At 35.1% G+C, this 19,229-nt stretch overlaps 3 protein-coding genes across 4 annotated transcripts; all 3 read left to right on the top strand.

Annotated features, from left to right (window-relative positions):
- Positions 1-468: 468 nt before the first annotated feature.
- LOC114410695 lies at positions 469-1,071 on the top strand. Its single transcript, XM_028374643.1, has one exon. It carries the CDS (start codon positions 469-471, stop codon positions 1,069-1,071), a length of 603 nt encoding a protein of 200 aa, XP_028230444.1.
- A 356-nt stretch (positions 1,072-1,427) lies between these two features.
- LOC114410694 lies at positions 1,428-1,814 on the top strand. The gene has a single exon (XM_028374642.1). The coding sequence runs from the start codon at positions 1,428-1,430 to the stop codon at positions 1,812-1,814; it is 387 nt and encodes a 128-aa protein (XP_028230443.1).
- Positions 1,815-6,123: 4,309 nt separating this feature from the next.
- On the top strand, positions 6,124-17,571 carry LOC114409546 (probable acyl-activating enzyme 17, peroxisomal). 2 transcript variants are annotated; one of them, XM_028373036.1, is made up of 14 exons: positions 6,124-6,472; positions 6,693-6,822; positions 7,216-7,484; positions 8,907-9,111; positions 13,247-13,287; positions 13,391-13,516; positions 13,726-13,799; positions 13,968-14,188; positions 15,042-15,136; positions 15,251-15,467; positions 15,797-15,922; positions 16,002-16,100; positions 16,738-16,950; positions 17,256-17,571. In XM_028373036.1, exons 1-14 carry the CDS (start codon positions 6,165-6,167, stop codon positions 17,364-17,366), a joined length of 2,235 nt encoding a protein of 744 aa, XP_028228837.1. In that variant the 5' UTR covers positions 6,124-6,164; the 3' UTR covers positions 17,367-17,571. The 2 variants fall into 2 exon arrangements, with proteins under 2 accessions (XP_028228837.1, XP_028228838.1); XM_028373037.1 differs by lacking the exons at positions 6,124-6,472; positions 6,693-6,822 and adding an exon at positions 6,846-6,992.
- The last annotated feature ends 1,658 nt before the right edge of the window (positions 17,572-19,229 follow it).

Genomic DNA, 19,229 nt, shown 5'->3' with positions numbered 1-19,229 from the left:
TAATAAATGATAAGTTTGATGAAAAAAATATTTATTATTTATTATTGATTTTATGAGTAAAACTAAATATATGATGCACTACTAGAAAAAAATTAAGCAAATATTAACTTAAAAACTAACCAACTATATTTATACATATATATATATATATATGTATGTATGTATGTATGTTGTAATTCAGTTAGTTAGTGATTTATTTTGAAGTTAGTTTGATAGCTATGAAGGTTGTTATAACTACATGTGCAATGTATAAATAATAGTGATCATGAATGAGAAGAATGAGAGTGCAGAAGTCTTAATTCAGAATTTTAAGTTCCCTCTATTTTCTCAGTCAATTCCTTCATCTTCTCTTATTCTCTAACATAGAGTGAGTGAGTGCATAGTGTGAGTGTGTGTGAAGAACTTTATTTGTTCCAACAAACTGGTATTCAGAGCTGAGGTTCAAGATCCTTGGATACCGAAATTGAGATGACTTCCTCGAATGGAAATTTTCCAGCATCTATGCCTGTTCTCATAGGCAAGAACTATGATGATTGGTGTGCTCAGATGAAGGTAATCTTTCGATTTCAAGATGTGACAAAAGTGGTGCAAGAAAGGGTTCAAGAACCTGACAAGAACCCAACTGATGCAAAGAAGGTGGCTCACCGAGATTTAATGAAAAGAGATGCAAAGGCATTGTTAATTATTCATCAGTGTGTAGATGCAGACAATTTTCAGAAAATTAGATTTGCTGATACTGCAAAGAAGGCATGGGATACTCTAGAGAAATTCTATGCAGGGGATAGCAAACTCAAGAAGGTGAAGTTGCAGACCTTGAGAAGGCAGTATGAACTTCTACAAATGAGTGATCAAGAAAGCATTGGTGAGTTCTTTTCACGAATCTTGGCAATTACAAATCAAATGAATGCTTATGGTGACAAGCAATCAGACTGGGGGATCATTGACAAGGTATTAAGAACCTTGACACCAAGATTCGGTCATATAGTGGTGGAAATTGAGCAAGGCCATAATCTTGAAGAAATGAAAATTGAAGAACTGCAAGGAATACTTGAAGCTCAAGAGATAGGTTAAATGAAAGAAAATCACAAAGATCAGTTGAGCAAGCTATGCAAGCCCAAACAACCAAAGGGAACAACTATGATGGTGGCAAGAATAAGAAGGGAAAGTGGAAGAACAATAAGTGGAAGGGGTCAAGTGAGGGCTCCAGCAGTTCTGTAAATCATAACCAGAATGAAGAAACTGACAAGAAAGGTGGAGGGAATCACAAAGTGGGCAAGAAGAAATTCAACAAGAAAGGGATTCAGTGTTATAACTATTAGAAATGGGGACATTTTGCAAATGAATGCAAAAATAAAAGGGTTCCAAGAAATGCAAATGAGGCTCAATTGACACAAGATGAAGATTATGACTCTAATAAAGTGTTACTAATGGCAACAACAAACTCAGAAGAAGACAATGTTAATTTGTGGTATCTTGACATAGGTTGTTCCAATCACATGACTGGACATAGAGAGTGGTTTGTAAACATTGACGATAAGGTGAAGAGCAAGATCAAGTTTGCAGATAACAACTCTGTAACTGTAGAAGGCATTGGAAATGTGATGATTCAGAGGAAGGATGGACAACACTCATTTATCAATGATGTGCTATATGTTCCCAATATGAAGAATAATTTGCTGAGTTTGGGACAGTTGCTAGAAAAGGGCTACTCAATGCAGATGGAGGACAGTCAAATGAAGATATTTGATAGCAATAGGAGGTTGATTCTAAAGGCCCCTTTGTCAAGAAACAGAACATTCAAGATTGGAATTTAGATTGCAGAATTTCAATGCTTGGCTGCTTCTATAAGTGATGAAAGCTGGATGTGACATCATAGGTTTGGTCATCTAAATTTCAGGAGTTTAAGTGAATTGAAAAGTAAGAAAATGGTTCATGGTCTTCCCCAAATTGAGATACCAAAACAATTGTGTGTTGAGTGTTGTGTCTCAAAGCAACCAAGGAATTCTTTCAAGTTAGAAATTCCAATCAAATCCAAAAGAAAGCTTGAAGTGATCTATTCTGATGTGTGTGGTCCTTTTGAAGTGAAATCCCTAGGAGGTAACAGTTACTTTGTGTCATTCGTTGATGAATTTACTAGAAAAATGTGGATCTATCTCATTAAGCAGAAAAGTGAAGTGTTTAACATTTTTAAGAAGTTTAAGCTGTTGAGTGAAAAGCAAAGTGATAAAGTAATCAAAGTGCTTAGAACAGATGGAGGTGGTGAGTATAACTCACATGAATTTCAAGTATTTTGTGATGAAGAGGGTATAATTCATGAAGTGACATCTCTCTATACACCTCAGCATAATGGTGTTGCTGAGAGAAGAAACAGAACCATTCTGAACATGGCCAGGAGCATGATGAAAGGGAAGGGAATGGTCAGAAAAGAAGCATGGTTAGAAAAGAAACCTAGTGTGAGTCATTTCAGAATATTTGTTTCACTATGTTATAAGCATGTGCCTGAGCAGAACAGAAAGAAACTTGATGACAAGGCTGAACCAATGATACTCATTGGATATCATCCAACTGGTGCCTACAAGTTGTATGATCCTAGAATGAGGAAGGTTGTGATTAGCAGAGATGTCTTGATAGATGAAACTAAGGGCTGGAATTGGGAAATAAATGTTGTTGGCAATGGTGAAAGAAAGGTGATTGTGAACCTTGAAGACAAACAAAGTGAAGAGGATGTGCCATCATGTGGAGAGCAACTCAGAAGGTCACAAAGAGAGAGACAAGTACCACAAACACTCAGAGAGTATGAATTGTATCCTGATACAAGAATCACTGCAGAAGGGGATTTTGTGCACTTTGCTCTACTTGCTGAATCAGAACCAATAAGTCATGATGAAGCCTCACAAAGTTCAAATTGGAGAGCAGCTATGGAAGAAGAATTGAGATCAATTGAGAAGAATCAGACTTGGGAGTTAGTCCACTTACCTCAAGGAAAAAGGTCAATTGATGTGAAGTGGGTCTATAAGACTAAAGTAAAGCCTAATGGAGATGTGTCCAAGTATAAGGCAAGATCAGTAGCAAAGGGATTTCTGCAAAAACATGGCTTGGATTACAATGAGGTTCTCGCTCCAGTTGCAAGACTTGAAACTGTTAGGCTCATTGTGGCAACTGCTAGCAACAGAAACTGGTCTCTATATCAGAAGTCAGCATTTTTGAATGGGCCACTTGAAGAAGAAGTCTACATAACTCAACCACCTGGTTATGTAGTGGCAGGACAAGAGGATAAAGTCTACAAGTTGAATAAGGCACTATATGGCCTCAAGCAGGCTCCTAGAGCCTGGAATATGAAAATTGATAGCTTCCTAGTCCAGCAGAATTTCACCAAGTGCACTACTGAGCATGGAGTTTATGTTAGAAACACAGATTTTGGTGAGTTTTTGATAATATGTCTCTATGTAGATTATTAGCTAGTGACTGGCAGTAGTAAAGAAGATATAAGAGTGTTCAAAGGAAGAATAATGGAAGAATTTGAGATGTCTTATCTTGGTGAACTATCATACTTCCTGGGTATTGAATTTGTTTCTACCAGTAAAGGGATTTTCATGCATCAAAAGAAGTATGCAGAAGACATTCTGAAGAGGTTCAATATGATGGAGTGCAATTTTGTTATCACACCAACTGAAACTGGAATTAAGCTACAAATAGATGGGGATGAGAAAGAAGTTGATCCTACCTTGCAAGCAAATTGTAGGCTCATTGAGGTACCTATGTAACACCAGACCTGATATTGCCTATTGTGTTGGGTTGATAAACAGATTTATGGAGAAACCAAAGACACCTCACTTCCTGACAACAAAGAGGATTCTGAGGTATGTGAAAGGAACATTGAATCTTGGCATTTTATATCCTTACAGTCAGAAGAATATAGAAGGAGAAGTGTTTAGTTATAGTGATTCAGATTGGTGTGATGATAAGGATGATAGGAAAAACACTACTGGTTATGTTTTCAAATTTGGAACATCACCAATCTCTTGGTGCTCAAAGAAGCAAAGTATAGTTGCTTTGTCAACATGTGAAGCAGAATATATTGTTGTTGCTATGGCAGCCTGTCAAGCTCTATGGTTGGAAGCTTTAATGGAAGAACTAAACTTGAGAAATTACAGTCCTATGAGGTTGTTGATGGATAACAAATCAGCAATTGATTTAGCTAAGCATCTTGTGGCACATGGCAGGAGTAAACATATTGAAACCAAGTTTCATTTCCTGCGTGATCAAGTGAGTAAGGAGAAGCTTGAATTGGAGTTTTGTAGGTCTGAAGATCAAGTTGCAGACATACTAACTAAGCCATTGAAGTCTATAAAGTTCAAGGAATTGAGAGACAAGTTAGGAGTGACATCTTTGACAAATCTGAATTAAGGAGGGATGTTGATATATGTTGTAATTCAGTTAGTTAGTTAGTTAGGAGTTAGTTAGTGATTCATTTTGAAGTTAGTTTGACAACTATGAAGGTTGTTATAGCTACATGTGCAGTGTGTATAAAAATAATAGTGATCATGAATGAGAAGAATGAGAGTGCAGAAGTTTTTATTCAGAATTCTAAGTTCCCTATATTTTCTCAATCGATTCCTTCATCTTCTCTTATTCTCTAATATAGAGTGAGTGAGTGCATAGTGTGAGTGTGTGTGAAGAACTTTATTTGTTCCAACATATATACTGAGGACAAGTGTATCTTACACAGAAAGAATAGTAGATTTAAAAGTGTGAATATTGTACCTTATAGATTAGGGGATCCAATATTACAATTAAAAATTAAAAGACCAAAATGAGTTAAATACATTTTAGTATGCAAATAAGATGGGGTTTTCTTTTGGTCCCCTTGTTACATTAACATGTCAAATTTAATGTAATAGAAATACAGACGTACAAGGGCACAGTCTATGTTTCCGCTAGTATATATAAAGAGAGAAAGAAAGGAAAGATGGTGTAATTTTAATAACTATTATATCATTTTTATAACTTGATATAGATTGTGGTTTTTATTGATCCAACAATTAAATTATATCTACATATTATCAAGATTATTTGTGTTAAATTTTGTTAAAATTGAACAATAATAAAAAGGTAATCAAATTCATATTTTAGTATATTTTGAAATGTTTATCCAATAATATAATAATTGTTAAAATTATACTAATATAATTTGATTCTTTCTCTCTTTCATACACACACACACACACACACACACATATATATATATATATATATATATATATATATATATATATATAGATATAATTTTCAAAAAATTTAAAATGAAAAAATACATGTATATTAACGTAATATATTTCTCTTAGTTTATATTAAGTATTTTAGATAAATGATTATCAATTACTTCAAATTTAAATACAGGAACATTTGTTTCACTAAATCTTCTTACTTTTTTAGGAATATAATATGAGAATACCATTCTCACCTGATATTTTAAATAAAATATGTTTAGTTAAATTTTAATATTCTTAGGAATTGTTTTTAAAATTTAAATAAAAAATAAAAATATATACATTTTAGATAATAATTTTCACATTCCCATAAAAATGTTACTTTTCCAACACCTCCTAATGGAAATATAAGTGTAAAAAAAAAAACATGACAAAAAATGAAATTATAACATTCTCAAAAATTAATAATATACTCAAAAACACTTTTTTCAAAACTTGTAAAAAACATAAAAATACGTATTTTCGTCTTTATATTTTTTGAAATCGATCAAGATTCCGTAAAACAAATGTCCACTAAATGTCCACTGTATAACTAAAAAATCCATTTTTTAATTATTATTATTTAAAAAATATTTTTAAATAACCAAATTACAAAAACTACTAAGCAGACTTGAGCATAAATATTTATATATTATTATAAATATGTAACTAAACATACTTTTTCCTTTTTCCTATTAAATTGTTGTATTTATTAATAATGATATATAATATATACAATTAAATTTAACAATATTGTTAAATATTATATATATAAAAAAGTATATATTACTTCATTAAATTTAATATAGAATTAAATTTTACCATATTATTAAATGCTATATATTTAGTCTTCAAATCACAGAAGCAACGTTGAACGGTTATTATCCGTATCAACCCGCCATTGAAACGGGTTTGATGCTTTTGGGTGAAGTGAGTGGTGCAACTTTGGATCCTACTATTACACACATGGCTTATTACAAATCGCTGAGTTCCATCACTGTGTCGGATATTGAATCCCATGGAATTGCAAGAGAAGACGCTGCCACTCTCCACCATGGTCTCGCAGAAATCATTGAAACTCACGGCAATGGCACCCCCGCCACGTGGCAGCACGTCAGCAACAGCATCCTCAACCCTGAACTTCCCTTCTCCTTTCATCAGATGCTGTACTATGGTTGCTACAAGGATTACGGTTCCGACCCACCCGCTTGGATACCCGACCCGTATGTTACTTACAAAGACATGTGTGTCTGTGTTTTTTTTTATCAACGTGTGTTAGTTATTAGTTTTTGATGAGTGATTGAAGTATGTGTGTATTAGTTTGTGTGCTTTATTTCTTCAATTATGTGAATTGATGATTGATTGAAGTATGTGTGTATTAGTTTTAGTCATGAAATGAAAGGTTAGTGATTTTTTTTTAAACCTTGTTTGCTGTGTCATTAGGGAAAGTGCTGCTTTGACTAATGTTTGGAAGTTGCTAGAGAGGAAGGGTGAAGAGTTTCTGTGTTCGGCATATAAGGATCCTATTACAAGCTTTGATGATTTCCAGAAATTTTCTGTCTCAAACCCTGAGGTGCTACCGATTTTACATTCATCTGGGATGTTAATAACATTTGCCAACACACTTCCAATGTCCTTTTTCATTAATGGGTGAAATTCTTACGAGTTTCCCTCAAGGTTTTAAATTACATTTAGTGACGGTTATACAGAACTCCAAAATCTTAATATCCCAGAAAATTGCAGGCAAGTGCAGTTGCAGACTGTAATTTAAAACTATCACTCCCAGTAAATGACGTGGGCCCCACTTAAGTTACTGGGTTTCATCTCTTATTTTGTGGGTCCTATGTAAATTCCACTCAATAAGGGTGTTGGAAACAATTTGTAGATAGTGTATTGGTAGCATTTATGGAGGATTTGCTTTCATTTTCTTAGCAGTTTTTGTCATTGTTGTTGTGTATTGTTTCAGATATATTGGAAATGTGTGTTGGATGAAATGAGCATATCATTTTCCAAACCACCTGAATGCATCTTACGTGATAGCCCCTCAGGGGAAAGCCCATTATCACACCCGAGTGGTCAATGGCTTCCTGGAGCATCTATTAATCCAGCACAGAATTGCTTAAATGTAAATGGCAAAAGAAGTTTGAATGATACAGTAATAATATGGCGTGATGAACAACTTGATGATCTCCCTCTACAAAGGATGACACTCGAGGAATTGCGTGACGAAGTTTGGTATGCTGCAATTAGCCTTTTGTTATTAGCTTTTGATGCTTTTTTATTTGTTGTAGTTGTGAATTGTATATATTCATGGCTGTTCATAACTTTTTAACATTCTGAGTTGCTAATTATTGTCTTAAGGGCAATGGTTAAGGAATCAAAAGTGATGATTTTTTATTGGAAAATGTAACATTATTTGTTACCAATGCATTTCCACCATGATTGCTAGTAAAACTTTCTATTAATTGATTCCTTAACCATCATTTACCCTTGGTTTGGTTGCCAAGAGATTACTATTCAAGGGAAACTTTTCAGAAAATAGTGAGGGTCCCACACCTCCACCAAACTACTTTAGTTCAAATATTTTTTCTCAATTCTCTTCCATTCCACACAACCAAACTCACCCTTAAGGGCAAAGGTCAGCTTAAAATAGATTCTTTAATTTCTCTACTGTATCTCTATGTTAGAGCAAAGTAAGCAAGACCTACCTTACCCTATCTTTTCCCTTGGTTGACATGGTTGATTGCTGGTGGGCATTGAGCACACATTTGTAAGAGAAAAGAAAAAGAAAGTAGGATGGAAAGACATGGGCCGAGGGAGGTTATGTAGGTCAATGAGAGCAGGAATAAGTATGCAACAAATGGTACAGAAGGATAAGAGCTAGATAAAACTGTGGAGGATACTGTTTGGGGGGTGGGGGGTGGAACAGAATGAACACTTGGAAACTGCTTATTGGAGTGGGCAATTCTGCAAGTATGGAAAAGGGTGAGGAGAATGTGACCAAAGGAGAGAGTAACTGGGAAGCATAGCAGAATTTGGGAATCAATTGGGTCACTTTGGCTGGTCTGTGATTTGCAACTCAGGATTTTCTATCACTTCCTGTCATTTTCCATTTCCATGATTGTTCTAATTTTCTGTGTTTCACCATTTAATAGGATCAACGCTTCCTGATTTTGTTGTATATTTTGACTGTTAATACCATAATAATAAGGGGATTCCTTGTCAATGCTCAATACAGAGGTATCCTGGTTCATGGTTTTGGTATAAACCTAGAAGGGACATGGGGTTCAAGATCCTAGCATATTGTGATTTTGGCCTTCCAGGTCCCTTGACATTCATCATCTTGGGCTAGGTAACTGTTTCAGCCCAAAACGTCCTGCAGGGCTCATCATTTGTCCCGTCTAGAAGGACTGTCTAGATCATTTGACTTGCTTGCTGTCTTATATATTTGAAGATGTTGATTTATACCAAATTGTGATGGAAAAATAGAAAATATAGATGGTAGCTATATGCTGCAGTTCTTAAATTCATGTTATATTGTTGGGTTAAGCTTTGAAATTGAAATAGTACATAGTTTGATTATTCTACATTTAGCTTCTTCATATCCAAATATTAATAAAAAAAAAATGATACCCTGTTATTTCTGTTAACTTGTAGGTTAGTTGCATATGCTCTCAAATCTCTGGGTCTGGAGAAAGGATCTGCAATTGCGATTGATATGCCAATGAATGTCAAGTCTGTGGTTATCTACCTAGCTATTGTTCTTGCAAGTTATGTTGTTGTATCAATTGCTGATAGTTTTGCAGCTAGTGAAATATCAACCAGGCTTAAAATATCAAAAGCAAAAGTAATATTTACTCAGGTTGACTCCCTAATTTCCTTTGATGATTTATCACTCTTTTCATGTTTTTAATGATTTTTCTGTATTTCTCACTTGACAAAACTAAAGTTGTTTCTGTTGAAATTATGATGATTTTAAGATGGGAAGGAGTAAATGTGTTAGAGATTGAATAATCTAAAATTGATATTCATATGATGTGATACAAAGTGCAAGGTAGCAGAAACTTGGAGTTTAAACTAGGTGGCAGGATTTATACCGCTAAACTTGGATGCTGGTGTAGCTGATGACATGATTATAGAGAAGAGGTGGAAAAAGATTGTTGCATCACACATGGAGGTCCAGATTAATCAGAATTTGCTTTCATTCGGACCTCCACCAGAGCCACCAAACTCTACCCGCTTGCAAGGCAGTGGGTCATTCCCAGCTAAGCTACAATGAGTGCAATTGTCTTCCAGCAATTGGGGAAAACTTGAGAAAGTGTCATCTCAGTGTCTAATTCCAGTTTTCAAATTCCAACCTTGAGGACAAGGTTGATTTTTAGGAGGGGTGTATTGTTAAGATATAAGGAGAAGGGAAAGTTAGTTAAGATGACTAGTTTGCTAATTAGTTAGTTAGTTAGTTAGTTAGAGGGGTTTATTAGATATAAATAGGGGAAGAAGGATAGGAGAGAGGGGATCTTATCATGTGTAGATTGAACATTAGCTCTTTGTGAAAGGAGAAATCCTTTGTGAAGAGTAAACCCTTAGAAGAGAATTTTCTCTCCTATTTTATGTTCTTCTCATCCTTTTCAATAAAATTCTTTCTTTTCATTACCATTTCAATTCTTGGTTCTTAACAATTGGTCCGACCTGTTGAATCTTTGAGGGAGATCCAATGTTAGAGATGGAGGAATCACAAATTTGGTCTAAGAAGGTGGAGCTGCCAACGTTCATAGGGACAGACCCAATTAGTTGGATTGCTAGGGCTGAAAAATTCTTTGAGGTACAAGAAATTCCTTCATTCCATAAGCTGCAATATGCATGCATGAGCATGGAGGGTGCTGCGACACATTGGTTCTACATTTGGAGCCAAAAGAATCCAAATTCAGATTGGGGGTCAGTTTCCACAACTTTAATCAAAAGATTTGGAGATAACTAGGGTAACCCACATAAAAGATTGAGTATCTTGAAGCAAGAAGAGAAAATTGAGATGGAAACCCACATCATAAAAAGGGAGACTTCCACAAAGTTCTTGAAAGAGAGGACGAACATTTCAAAGCTGAAACACATGTTGCACAAGATATTAAACGAAGAAGTTAATTTCCATGCCTCTCAACAAGACAAAAATAGCATGGAGGGAAGTGGGTCAGAATGCAGTGAAGCAAAGGCTAGTTCTTAGACAAGAAAGGTGGAACTACCCAAATCTGATAGAAGCATAGAAGGGGAAACTCGTTTAAAGGGTAGTAGTTTTGAGTGTGACAATGACCCATTGCAGTTCTTGAAATCAGAAAATAGAAGTAAAGAAGGTTCAGTAATCAAGAACCACACCTTTTGTGGTGGAGAAGAAACCAAAAACGATGAAGCAAAATTTGCAAGAGAAACAAAGATTGAAAAGGTTATGGAGGAAGAAGTTGATCCATCGATAAAGAGGAAGAAGCACAAGGAAAATAGAGTGATGAATGTGGGTTGTGAAGACGATTTTCTTGATAACCCAATAACAGATTTGATCAAGAAGGAAGTCGAAGCTAATGATGCAACAGAAATCATTCATGAAGGTGGTTGGAACATCAATGGTGTTGGAATCTTGGAATGTCAACTTTTTGGGTGAGCCTTTAGCATTAAATTTTGTGGTGTCTATGGATGACAGCTCAAAAATGGAGCCAAGGCAGAAGGGCGGTACAGAGACAGTCATGAAGATTCAAGTTATATAGAGTCGACCCTCATCCCCACCACCATCGAAGCCGTCAGACTTGAGTTTGCATGAAGTGGCCAGCGGGTTCACAATTGATCCCCCTAGGAGGGACGCCAAAGACGCACATCTTGTTAGTGTAAATGATTAAGACGCACATCTTGTTAGTGTAAATGATTCAGTTCTGAAGGATAGGAAAGAGGGAAGGGGGAAGTTTTGGAATTCTACCAAGTATGCCCAACTTTTTACATAATGAGTCAGGCCCAAATGGGTTGTAGAAATGGGATGCATAAAGGAGGAGCAGAAAATTGGATATTATGCCAACCAAACTCATTCTGAGATTTAATTGGCATATCCCAAGCCTACGACTGGAAAGCACCACAATGCTATCATGAAAGGCAGATGACGATCATGGTGATGAAGATGAGCCATGGGATCCAGCTTCCACAATACGAACCAGAAACTTGGAGTTTAAACTAGGTGGCAGGATTTATACCGCTAAACTTGGATGTCAGAGTAGTTGATGACATGATTATAGAGAAAAGGTGGAAAAAGATTGTTGCATCACCTATGGTAGTCCAGATTAATCAGAATTTGCTTTCATCCTGATCTCCACCAGAGCCACCAAACTCAACCTGCATGTAAGGCAGTGGGTCATTCCTAGCTAAGCTACAATGAGTGCAATTGTTTTCCAGCAATCGGGGAAAACTTGAGAAAGTGTGTAATTCTAGTTTTCAAATTCCAACCTTGAGGACAAGGTTATTTTTAGGATGGGTGTATTGTTAGGATATAAGGAGAAGGGAAAGTTAGTTAAGATAGTTAGTTTGCTAATGAGTTAGTTAGAGGGATTTATTAGATATAAATCGGGGAAGAAGGATAGAAGAGAGGGGATCTGATCATTTGTAGATTGAACATTAGTTCTTTGTGAGAGGAGAAATCCTTTGTGAAGGGAAAATCCTTGGAGGAGAGTTTTCTCTCCTATTTTCTGTTCTTCTCATCCTATTCAATAAAATTCTTTCTTTTCTTTGCCATTTCAATTCTTGGTTTCTATCACAATCATTCTGTATCTTCTCCCTTATGTGTGACTACACATTTATCTTAACATTCTCATTTATGCTACTCCTATGTTTTTTTCTCTTTTGTCTCTTCGAAGTCCAACATTCATTACCATAAAGTATAGTTGGAGGTCATATAGCAGTACAATAAAATTAAGAATGCTAAAAAAATGAATTAAAAATATAATGCAGTGCAGAATCTAGGATGGGAAATGAGCCATAGCTTTTAGATATGGGGCTAGACTTCATTTAGGACATGAGATGGGACCGCGCATAAAATGCCTCATTAAGGCCTATTTTTCCTTTTTATCCAAGGGGGCATAAAAGAATTTTATTCTATGTAAAAAATTTAAAGAAAGCTCAAATTTTGGGGGTGACCATGGCATCTTCGGGTGACCCCCTTGCTCCACCTCTGTCTGTGATAGAGACTATGCTAGAATTTATCTGGGACAAAGATAGGGGATAAACTACTTCAGTTCAGGATGGTTTGATTCATATCCAAGTCACCATTGCTATGATTCATTGGACAAAGAGAATTTGTCCCTGGAATCAGTCGTTGGGAGAAGTCACCACCACTAGTTTTATTCTTTGGTGCAAAAGGACCACATGACTAACACCTTTTATAAATAGGAGTTACTAATTTGTATTTTATTTCACATCCTTTATATCTAAATACCAATTTAAATTATTCGGACTCTATTCTCTTTTCCTCCTTTCCTGCATAAAATCCTATCATTTGGACATATTTAAAAAAGGTGGATTAAGTTTTTAATCCCTCACGTTTTTTAGCTTCCAATTTTTAGTCCCTCAAATTTTTTTTGACAACTTTTAGTCCTTCATTACTTTTTTGTCATCACTTCTAATCCCTCTAAAATTTTTGCCCATTTTTAGTGTCATTTATTTTTATTGCTCCAAATTAGTGCCTAATATAAAGTAAATGAGGGACTAAAAATAGACAAAACAAGAACTAATTTTAAGTAATAAAAATAAATAAGGGACTAAAAAAGAGGGGGAAAATTGATGAACTAAAAATTTGAATCTGAAAAATTTGAGGGACTAAAAACTTAATTAACCCTTTAAAAAACTAGTTTATTTCTTGATAGGTTGACTATTATTGTAAAATGGGTGTCAATTTTGTGGCTAATTGCGGTGTTATAGTAATTTACTTTTCCTGTCTCATTCTTCCCTTTCCTTCCTCTTGTTTCATTAATCAGGATCTTATTATGCGTGGTGACAAAAGTATCCCCCTTTACAGGTGAAAAATTCTTTTCACTATTTGCTAAAGACACGCAGCAGTTGAGTTGTTTTCTTTGTTGCTCAGTAATAGGGTGTCTCATATTGTTGCTTCATAAATGCAGTAGAGTTGTGGATGCACAGTCACCTATGGCAGTAGTTATCCCTACCAAAGGATCTGAATTTAGCATGAAACTGCGTAATGGTGACGTCTCTTGGCATGATTTTTTGGAGAAAGTCAATAATCTCAAGTATGCACATTAGTCCTGATTTATTCATAGATATTCAATTTATGCAATAAATTATAAATAAAATAGAACATTAGTAGGGGATATTCCTTTGCTTCTTTACCATTATCATGTACACTGATGCTCAGAACTAATTCAAAAGTTCTACTGCATGAAAAGTTATGATATTCTCTTGAAATTTTAATTCTCATTTGTTATCATGTAACATACAGAGGCAAGGAATTCATAGCTACTGAACAACCAATAGAGACATTCACAAACATTCTCTTTTCTTCTGGAACAACAGGTAAGTTTAATTTTTTTGTTTTAGCCTGAAAGGATCCTAGACAAAATAAGTTTTTGTGTTGTTGATCAAGGATATTTGAGGTAAAAGGATTAACTCAATACCAAGATTTCATTCAACATATGAAGCTAGCCAAAAGCTAATATAATATCATCTCATTTGGTGGTATAGGTGATCCGAAGGCAATTCCATGGACCAATATTACTCCTCTAAAAGCTGCTGCAGATGCATGGTGCCACATGGACGTTCGTAAAGGTGATGTAGTGTGCTGGCCCACTAATCTTGGATGGATGATGGGGCCGTGGCTAGTATATGCATCCTTGCTAAATGGAGCTTCAGTGGCTCTGTATATTGGATCCCCTCTTGGGTCTGCCTTTGCCAAGTTTGTACAGGTACAAACTCATTCTACTGTTTAAATTTTTTAGCCCTTTTCATAGGCTTTTGTTGCCTGTGAAGTGTGAACACTTGTTATTCTTACATTGACTGGTACGTACTCAGAATTTAGTTACTACTTCTGCAGAAAAACAAGCACTTGTTTGGAAGATTATTTTTTGTTATTGTTTCTGTCTTTTGCATTTCCATGAACTCATGCTAGCAAGTCAAAACAGTTTTCTCAAGTAAGATATAACATCAACTAAAAATGCATGTGTATTCTTTGTCTCTGTTTACTGGACTGTATAATAGAAACTACAACTTTTTAGCAGTTTATTTTCTGCTATAGTGACTTAACTCTTGGTAATTTATCATTTTATCATGTATAAAATCCACAAGTAGGTAGGCGCATCTGGGGAAAGTCAAATGTATATTTTGTATTTATGTTCTATTACAAAAGCAGAGGGGTGGAGTGTGTTTCTGCAGCCTGCACCTTGCAGCTCTTGAAGTAATTTAATGGCATAATAGTATTATTTGTTGTTGTACTTTTACTATTTATTATAGTAACTCTACCTCAATAAATTTCTTTTTTTCCAATCAACCTAATGTTTGCTTTTCATAATCATAAAGATAGGAAACACTTATTGAATATAACTATACCGTTTCGCATAATGACACTGATTGATGTTTTTGCCAGTGCCAGTATGCAGTTTGAAAATAACCATGTTAAAACATACATTCAAGTATCCCTTGCCCTAGATTTACTGTTTAATAAACAAAACACATCACAATAGTTGTGCTTTTTTTGGCCAGTCCTTGGGATTGTTTTTGATATTCTTTTCTTCATACTGAATGCTTTTGTGTCTTGTTTAGGATGCTAAAGTAACAATGCTTGGTGTTATTCCAAGTATTGTACGGAGTTGGAGAAGTACAAATTCCACATCTGGCTATGATTGGTCTTCTATCCGGTAAGTATTAGTTGAATTGAGTCTTCCCCCCTAATAAGGTGGTAATGCATGAATGTGGATGTCATTTATGATTTTGCAGTATTTGATTGGAACTATTCATTTTGAATGATATAGTTGCTTTGGCTCCACTGGTGAAGCATCTAATGTGGATGAATACCTTTGGCTGATGGGGAGAGCTCTCTACAAGCCTATCATTGAATATTGTGGTGGTACAGAAATTGGGGGTGGATTTGTTTGCGGATCACTACTACAGGCTCAGTCATTAGCTGCTTTTAGCACACCAGCTATGTGCTGCAGTTTGTTTATTCTTGATGATGAAGGCCTTCCTATTGTAAGCACTATTTATTCAACTTTTGATTGAAATATTGCTTGTCACAATTATCATTTTTTAATATGCTAGTGATCTATATGAAATTATCACATGCTTATGACTTTACAACTAATGTTTGATAAGCTTTTATGACCACTATGTATTTGTGTTTACAATTACTAAGACAGCTTTATATTTTGGTATTATTTTAGTTCTAGAAGCTTTTATTCTTAGTTTTGCCGAACTGATCAAAATTCAAATGATCTATGGCCCTTCATTTTTATTTCTTGAGCAAACTAATGCTCAGACTTGGTACTTTAACTAATCTTTGGTCTTCTTTTCTATGACAGCCACAAAATGTTCCAGGAATAGGTGAGTTGGCTCTTGGTCCGCTCATGCTAGGGGCTTCAAATACACTGCTTAACGCTGACCATTACGGTGTCTATTTCAAAGGAATGCCTCTCTTGAATGGAAAGGTGGGCATACCATTCTCCTTTATGTGGTAATTGGGTATCTGGGGTACCTGAAAACTTACGGTTGAGTTTGTCTAATCAGGTATTACGGAGGCATGGAGATGTATTTGAGCGTACTGCTAGAGGATACTATCATGCACATGGTCGTTCGGATGATACGATGAACCTTGGGGGAATCAAGGTAAATATTTTGCCTATGTATTAATTATTAAAATAGTTGGAATGTTAAATGAATATGTGCAAAACAACCATTCTCCAATTCTTCATGTAATTCCTGGGAATGAGGTGATATGCTGTCATTAACTTAGATGAAGAAATATATGAAATGGATCCTCTCGAGCTCACATATACGTTTTTCTATTTCAATTTTCTTTCAGAAGAAAAAAATGTAAAGTCTGTGATCCTGTACAGTTGAAATGCAGCTGTAGAGGATCATGCTCAATTAATTGTCATATGAATCTAAATGAAAATTAACCTTCATAGAATGCATCAGCACAAAATGTGTCTCTAGAAAGGAATCTGGGGCATGAATTGGGTAATTGTGCAGCCTAAGCAGAGAATATATTACATCTTGCTGATATCAAATAGTTGAGCTTTGTTTCGTTAGAGCCTTTTTACATAAAATTTGCCATAGCTTTTTTGTAGTTCCAATCATATAGATTCTCGATTATATTGATAACTTCTTTTGATAATAAACAGGTTTCTGTGTGTGAGAGAGACTAGTCTAGTTGTCTTTTTCTGTATATAGTGTCTCTGAAAAGTTTAAGCATTCGACTTTATTAGTGTGTTCTATCATTTCATGCTGTTTGTTTGGACAGGTGAGTTCAGTTGAGATTGAACGCATATGCAATGGAGTAGATAGCAGCATTCTGGAAACAGCTGCAATAGGGGTACCACCTTCTGGTGGTGGGCCTGAGTTGTTGACTATAGCTGTTGTATTCAAGGATTCAAATAGCACAAAGCAAGATTTACACCAATTGAGGATGTCTTTTAATTCAGCTCTCCAAAAGAAACTAAATCCACTGTTCAGGGTAATGATTATTTTTCTTTTGGAAGACTGCTTCTTTTATATGTACAATGGTCACATTGAGGTTGAAAGAGTGCTAGGAACACTTTTTCTAACTCATTGTTTCTTATTGAATGAAATTTATTGAAAACTACAAAATTAGGATAGAGGTACATTAAATATGATGTGGAACCCATAAAATTTTGTAATTTCAATAAATTCCAACCAATAAGAGTGTTCAAAAAAGTATGTTAGAGAGTTTGTTTTTAGCATTTCTCTTTTGTATTATCACAGCAGTTTAGTGTTCTAAATACATGCTCTATTGTGTAGGTTTCTCAAGTAGTCACACTGCCATCTCTTCCAAGGACGGCATCCAACAAGGTTATGAGAAGGGTTTTGCGACAGCAACTTAGCGAAACTAACCAAAATTCTAAAATATAATACAATCATGTTAATCAAATATTGAAGATTGGATATCCTGGACCAGGAGCGATCATGGTACACATTTAAAAGTATTGTTCTTTTTGGTACTAGAATATAATAATATTACGGTAATTTCAATACAATGTACAAATGGTATAAATAATTCCCATATGTAACAATAGAAATAAAACAGAAGAATAGGCGTTTGAATTGTATTTTGAAATCATTTTTAAAACCTTTTGGGTTGATCAAAACCTTTTTTTAAGAGGCTTGGTAAAAAGCGCGTAACAGCAAAAAGAGTATTGCAAGCAGAAGTTTATATATCATTTTATGGGATAAGATGGTGCAAGAACAACTTTGGGTGTAATCCCCCCCCCCCCCCCCCCCCCCAAAAAAAAGCATTTTTAATTCTGCATTTATTTAGTTAGCAAACATAAATAGAGAAGGGATGAGAGATCGACACGTGGTGGTTATTTTGGTTCATCCAACAATCCTTAGCTGTTTTTTTGTACATAAATTACTCAAGAGATGTTTAGTTCTTGACTTTCAGTTTATATGTCAACTAAGGCAGAATAATTGACTCACATGTTATTATAATCTTTGCCACTCAATTATTGTTTCAAAGGTCTTAGCTCAACCAAGTATTCTTTGTTGCAAGCTGTTTTAGATTCCACACACCTTGTGTTTGATTGAGAGAGGAAGGAAAAAAATAAAGAAGAAATAGGATGGATCTCACATGGGTCCCACACCTCTACACTTTAATTCAAATATCTCTCTTTTATTTTAATTTCCTTTATTTTCATTCTCTCAACCGAACACACTACAAGTTTTTAGATAAAAAAAAAAAAAGATTTAGAAATAAACCAAAGTTGGATGAAATATTTTGAGCACAAACATAGGTTTTTCTTCTAAGATATTTACATTAAAGGAACAAGACTTGTGAGATAGTTGGAAATTGAATAAATGTGACTTTTGAATATGCAACGGTCAAGAAATGTCTTCTTCTCGCTATTTATAATCTTTTTCTCGAGAAACATTAATGGAAGGACTCTTTAAAGTAATTCATTTCTCTGCATTTAAATGTTGTTACATTGAATATGCAATAGATAAATACCAGTAGCATTATATACAATGTATCGTATTTTTGGACTATTAAATACGCTTTTTATCCTTTAGTAGTGATACGAATGCAGCTAAGCTCAACTTTGTCATTTGTATGATGATACGTTGACATTTTCAAAAGTTCAAGTTATCACATCTTTTTTGTGTAAGGCTTTAAGCCTCTTTGTTTTATGAATCGACAGTGACAATCATAAGAGAAGCTTGTTTGTCATGTTACTCTTTTTGTATTGTATTCTTTCCCAAAGCAAGCTCAATGTTTGTGTACTCTCACCATTTCCTTTCATTCCTATTGGTCAACAAAATAGGGAGCATAGCTATCCTATCATAAACAATGTGAGCATGTTGTACTTGCATGGGTTTCCTATTGATTTGGTGAACTTGTGATAGGGACTTCAGTACCATAGGGTAGGGTGTTTGAGTCTCACATTGAGTAGTATGGGATATGTCTGGTGGAGCAAGCAATTGATTGTATTCTTCCCCTTGACAACTAGCTTTTAAGGGATGGTTCTCCAAGTGCTTAGATGCTTATTAAGCTGATTGTCAGCGTCTCAAAAATAAATATATATGGAGAAAGGTTGACTTGAAACATCACAGAATCTAACCGACAATCTAGCCATAAGGTTGTCGGTGTCTCATTGCTATGGTGGGACTTAGGGCTGATAAAAAAAATGGTAGGGACTTAGGTATTATAGGGTGCCTAAGTTGCACATTAAGTAGTATAGGATATTAACAAAGTCTGTTTGGGGGTGCTTATCATCA

This window comes from Glycine soja, chromosome 4 (genome assembly GCF_004193775.1).
Source record: "Glycine soja cultivar W05 chromosome 4, ASM419377v2, whole genome shotgun sequence".
In the NCBI taxonomy this organism is placed as follows: Eukaryota; Viridiplantae; Streptophyta; class Magnoliopsida; order Fabales; family Fabaceae; genus Glycine; species Glycine soja.
This window is presented reverse-complemented; position numbering and strand designations above follow the sequence as displayed.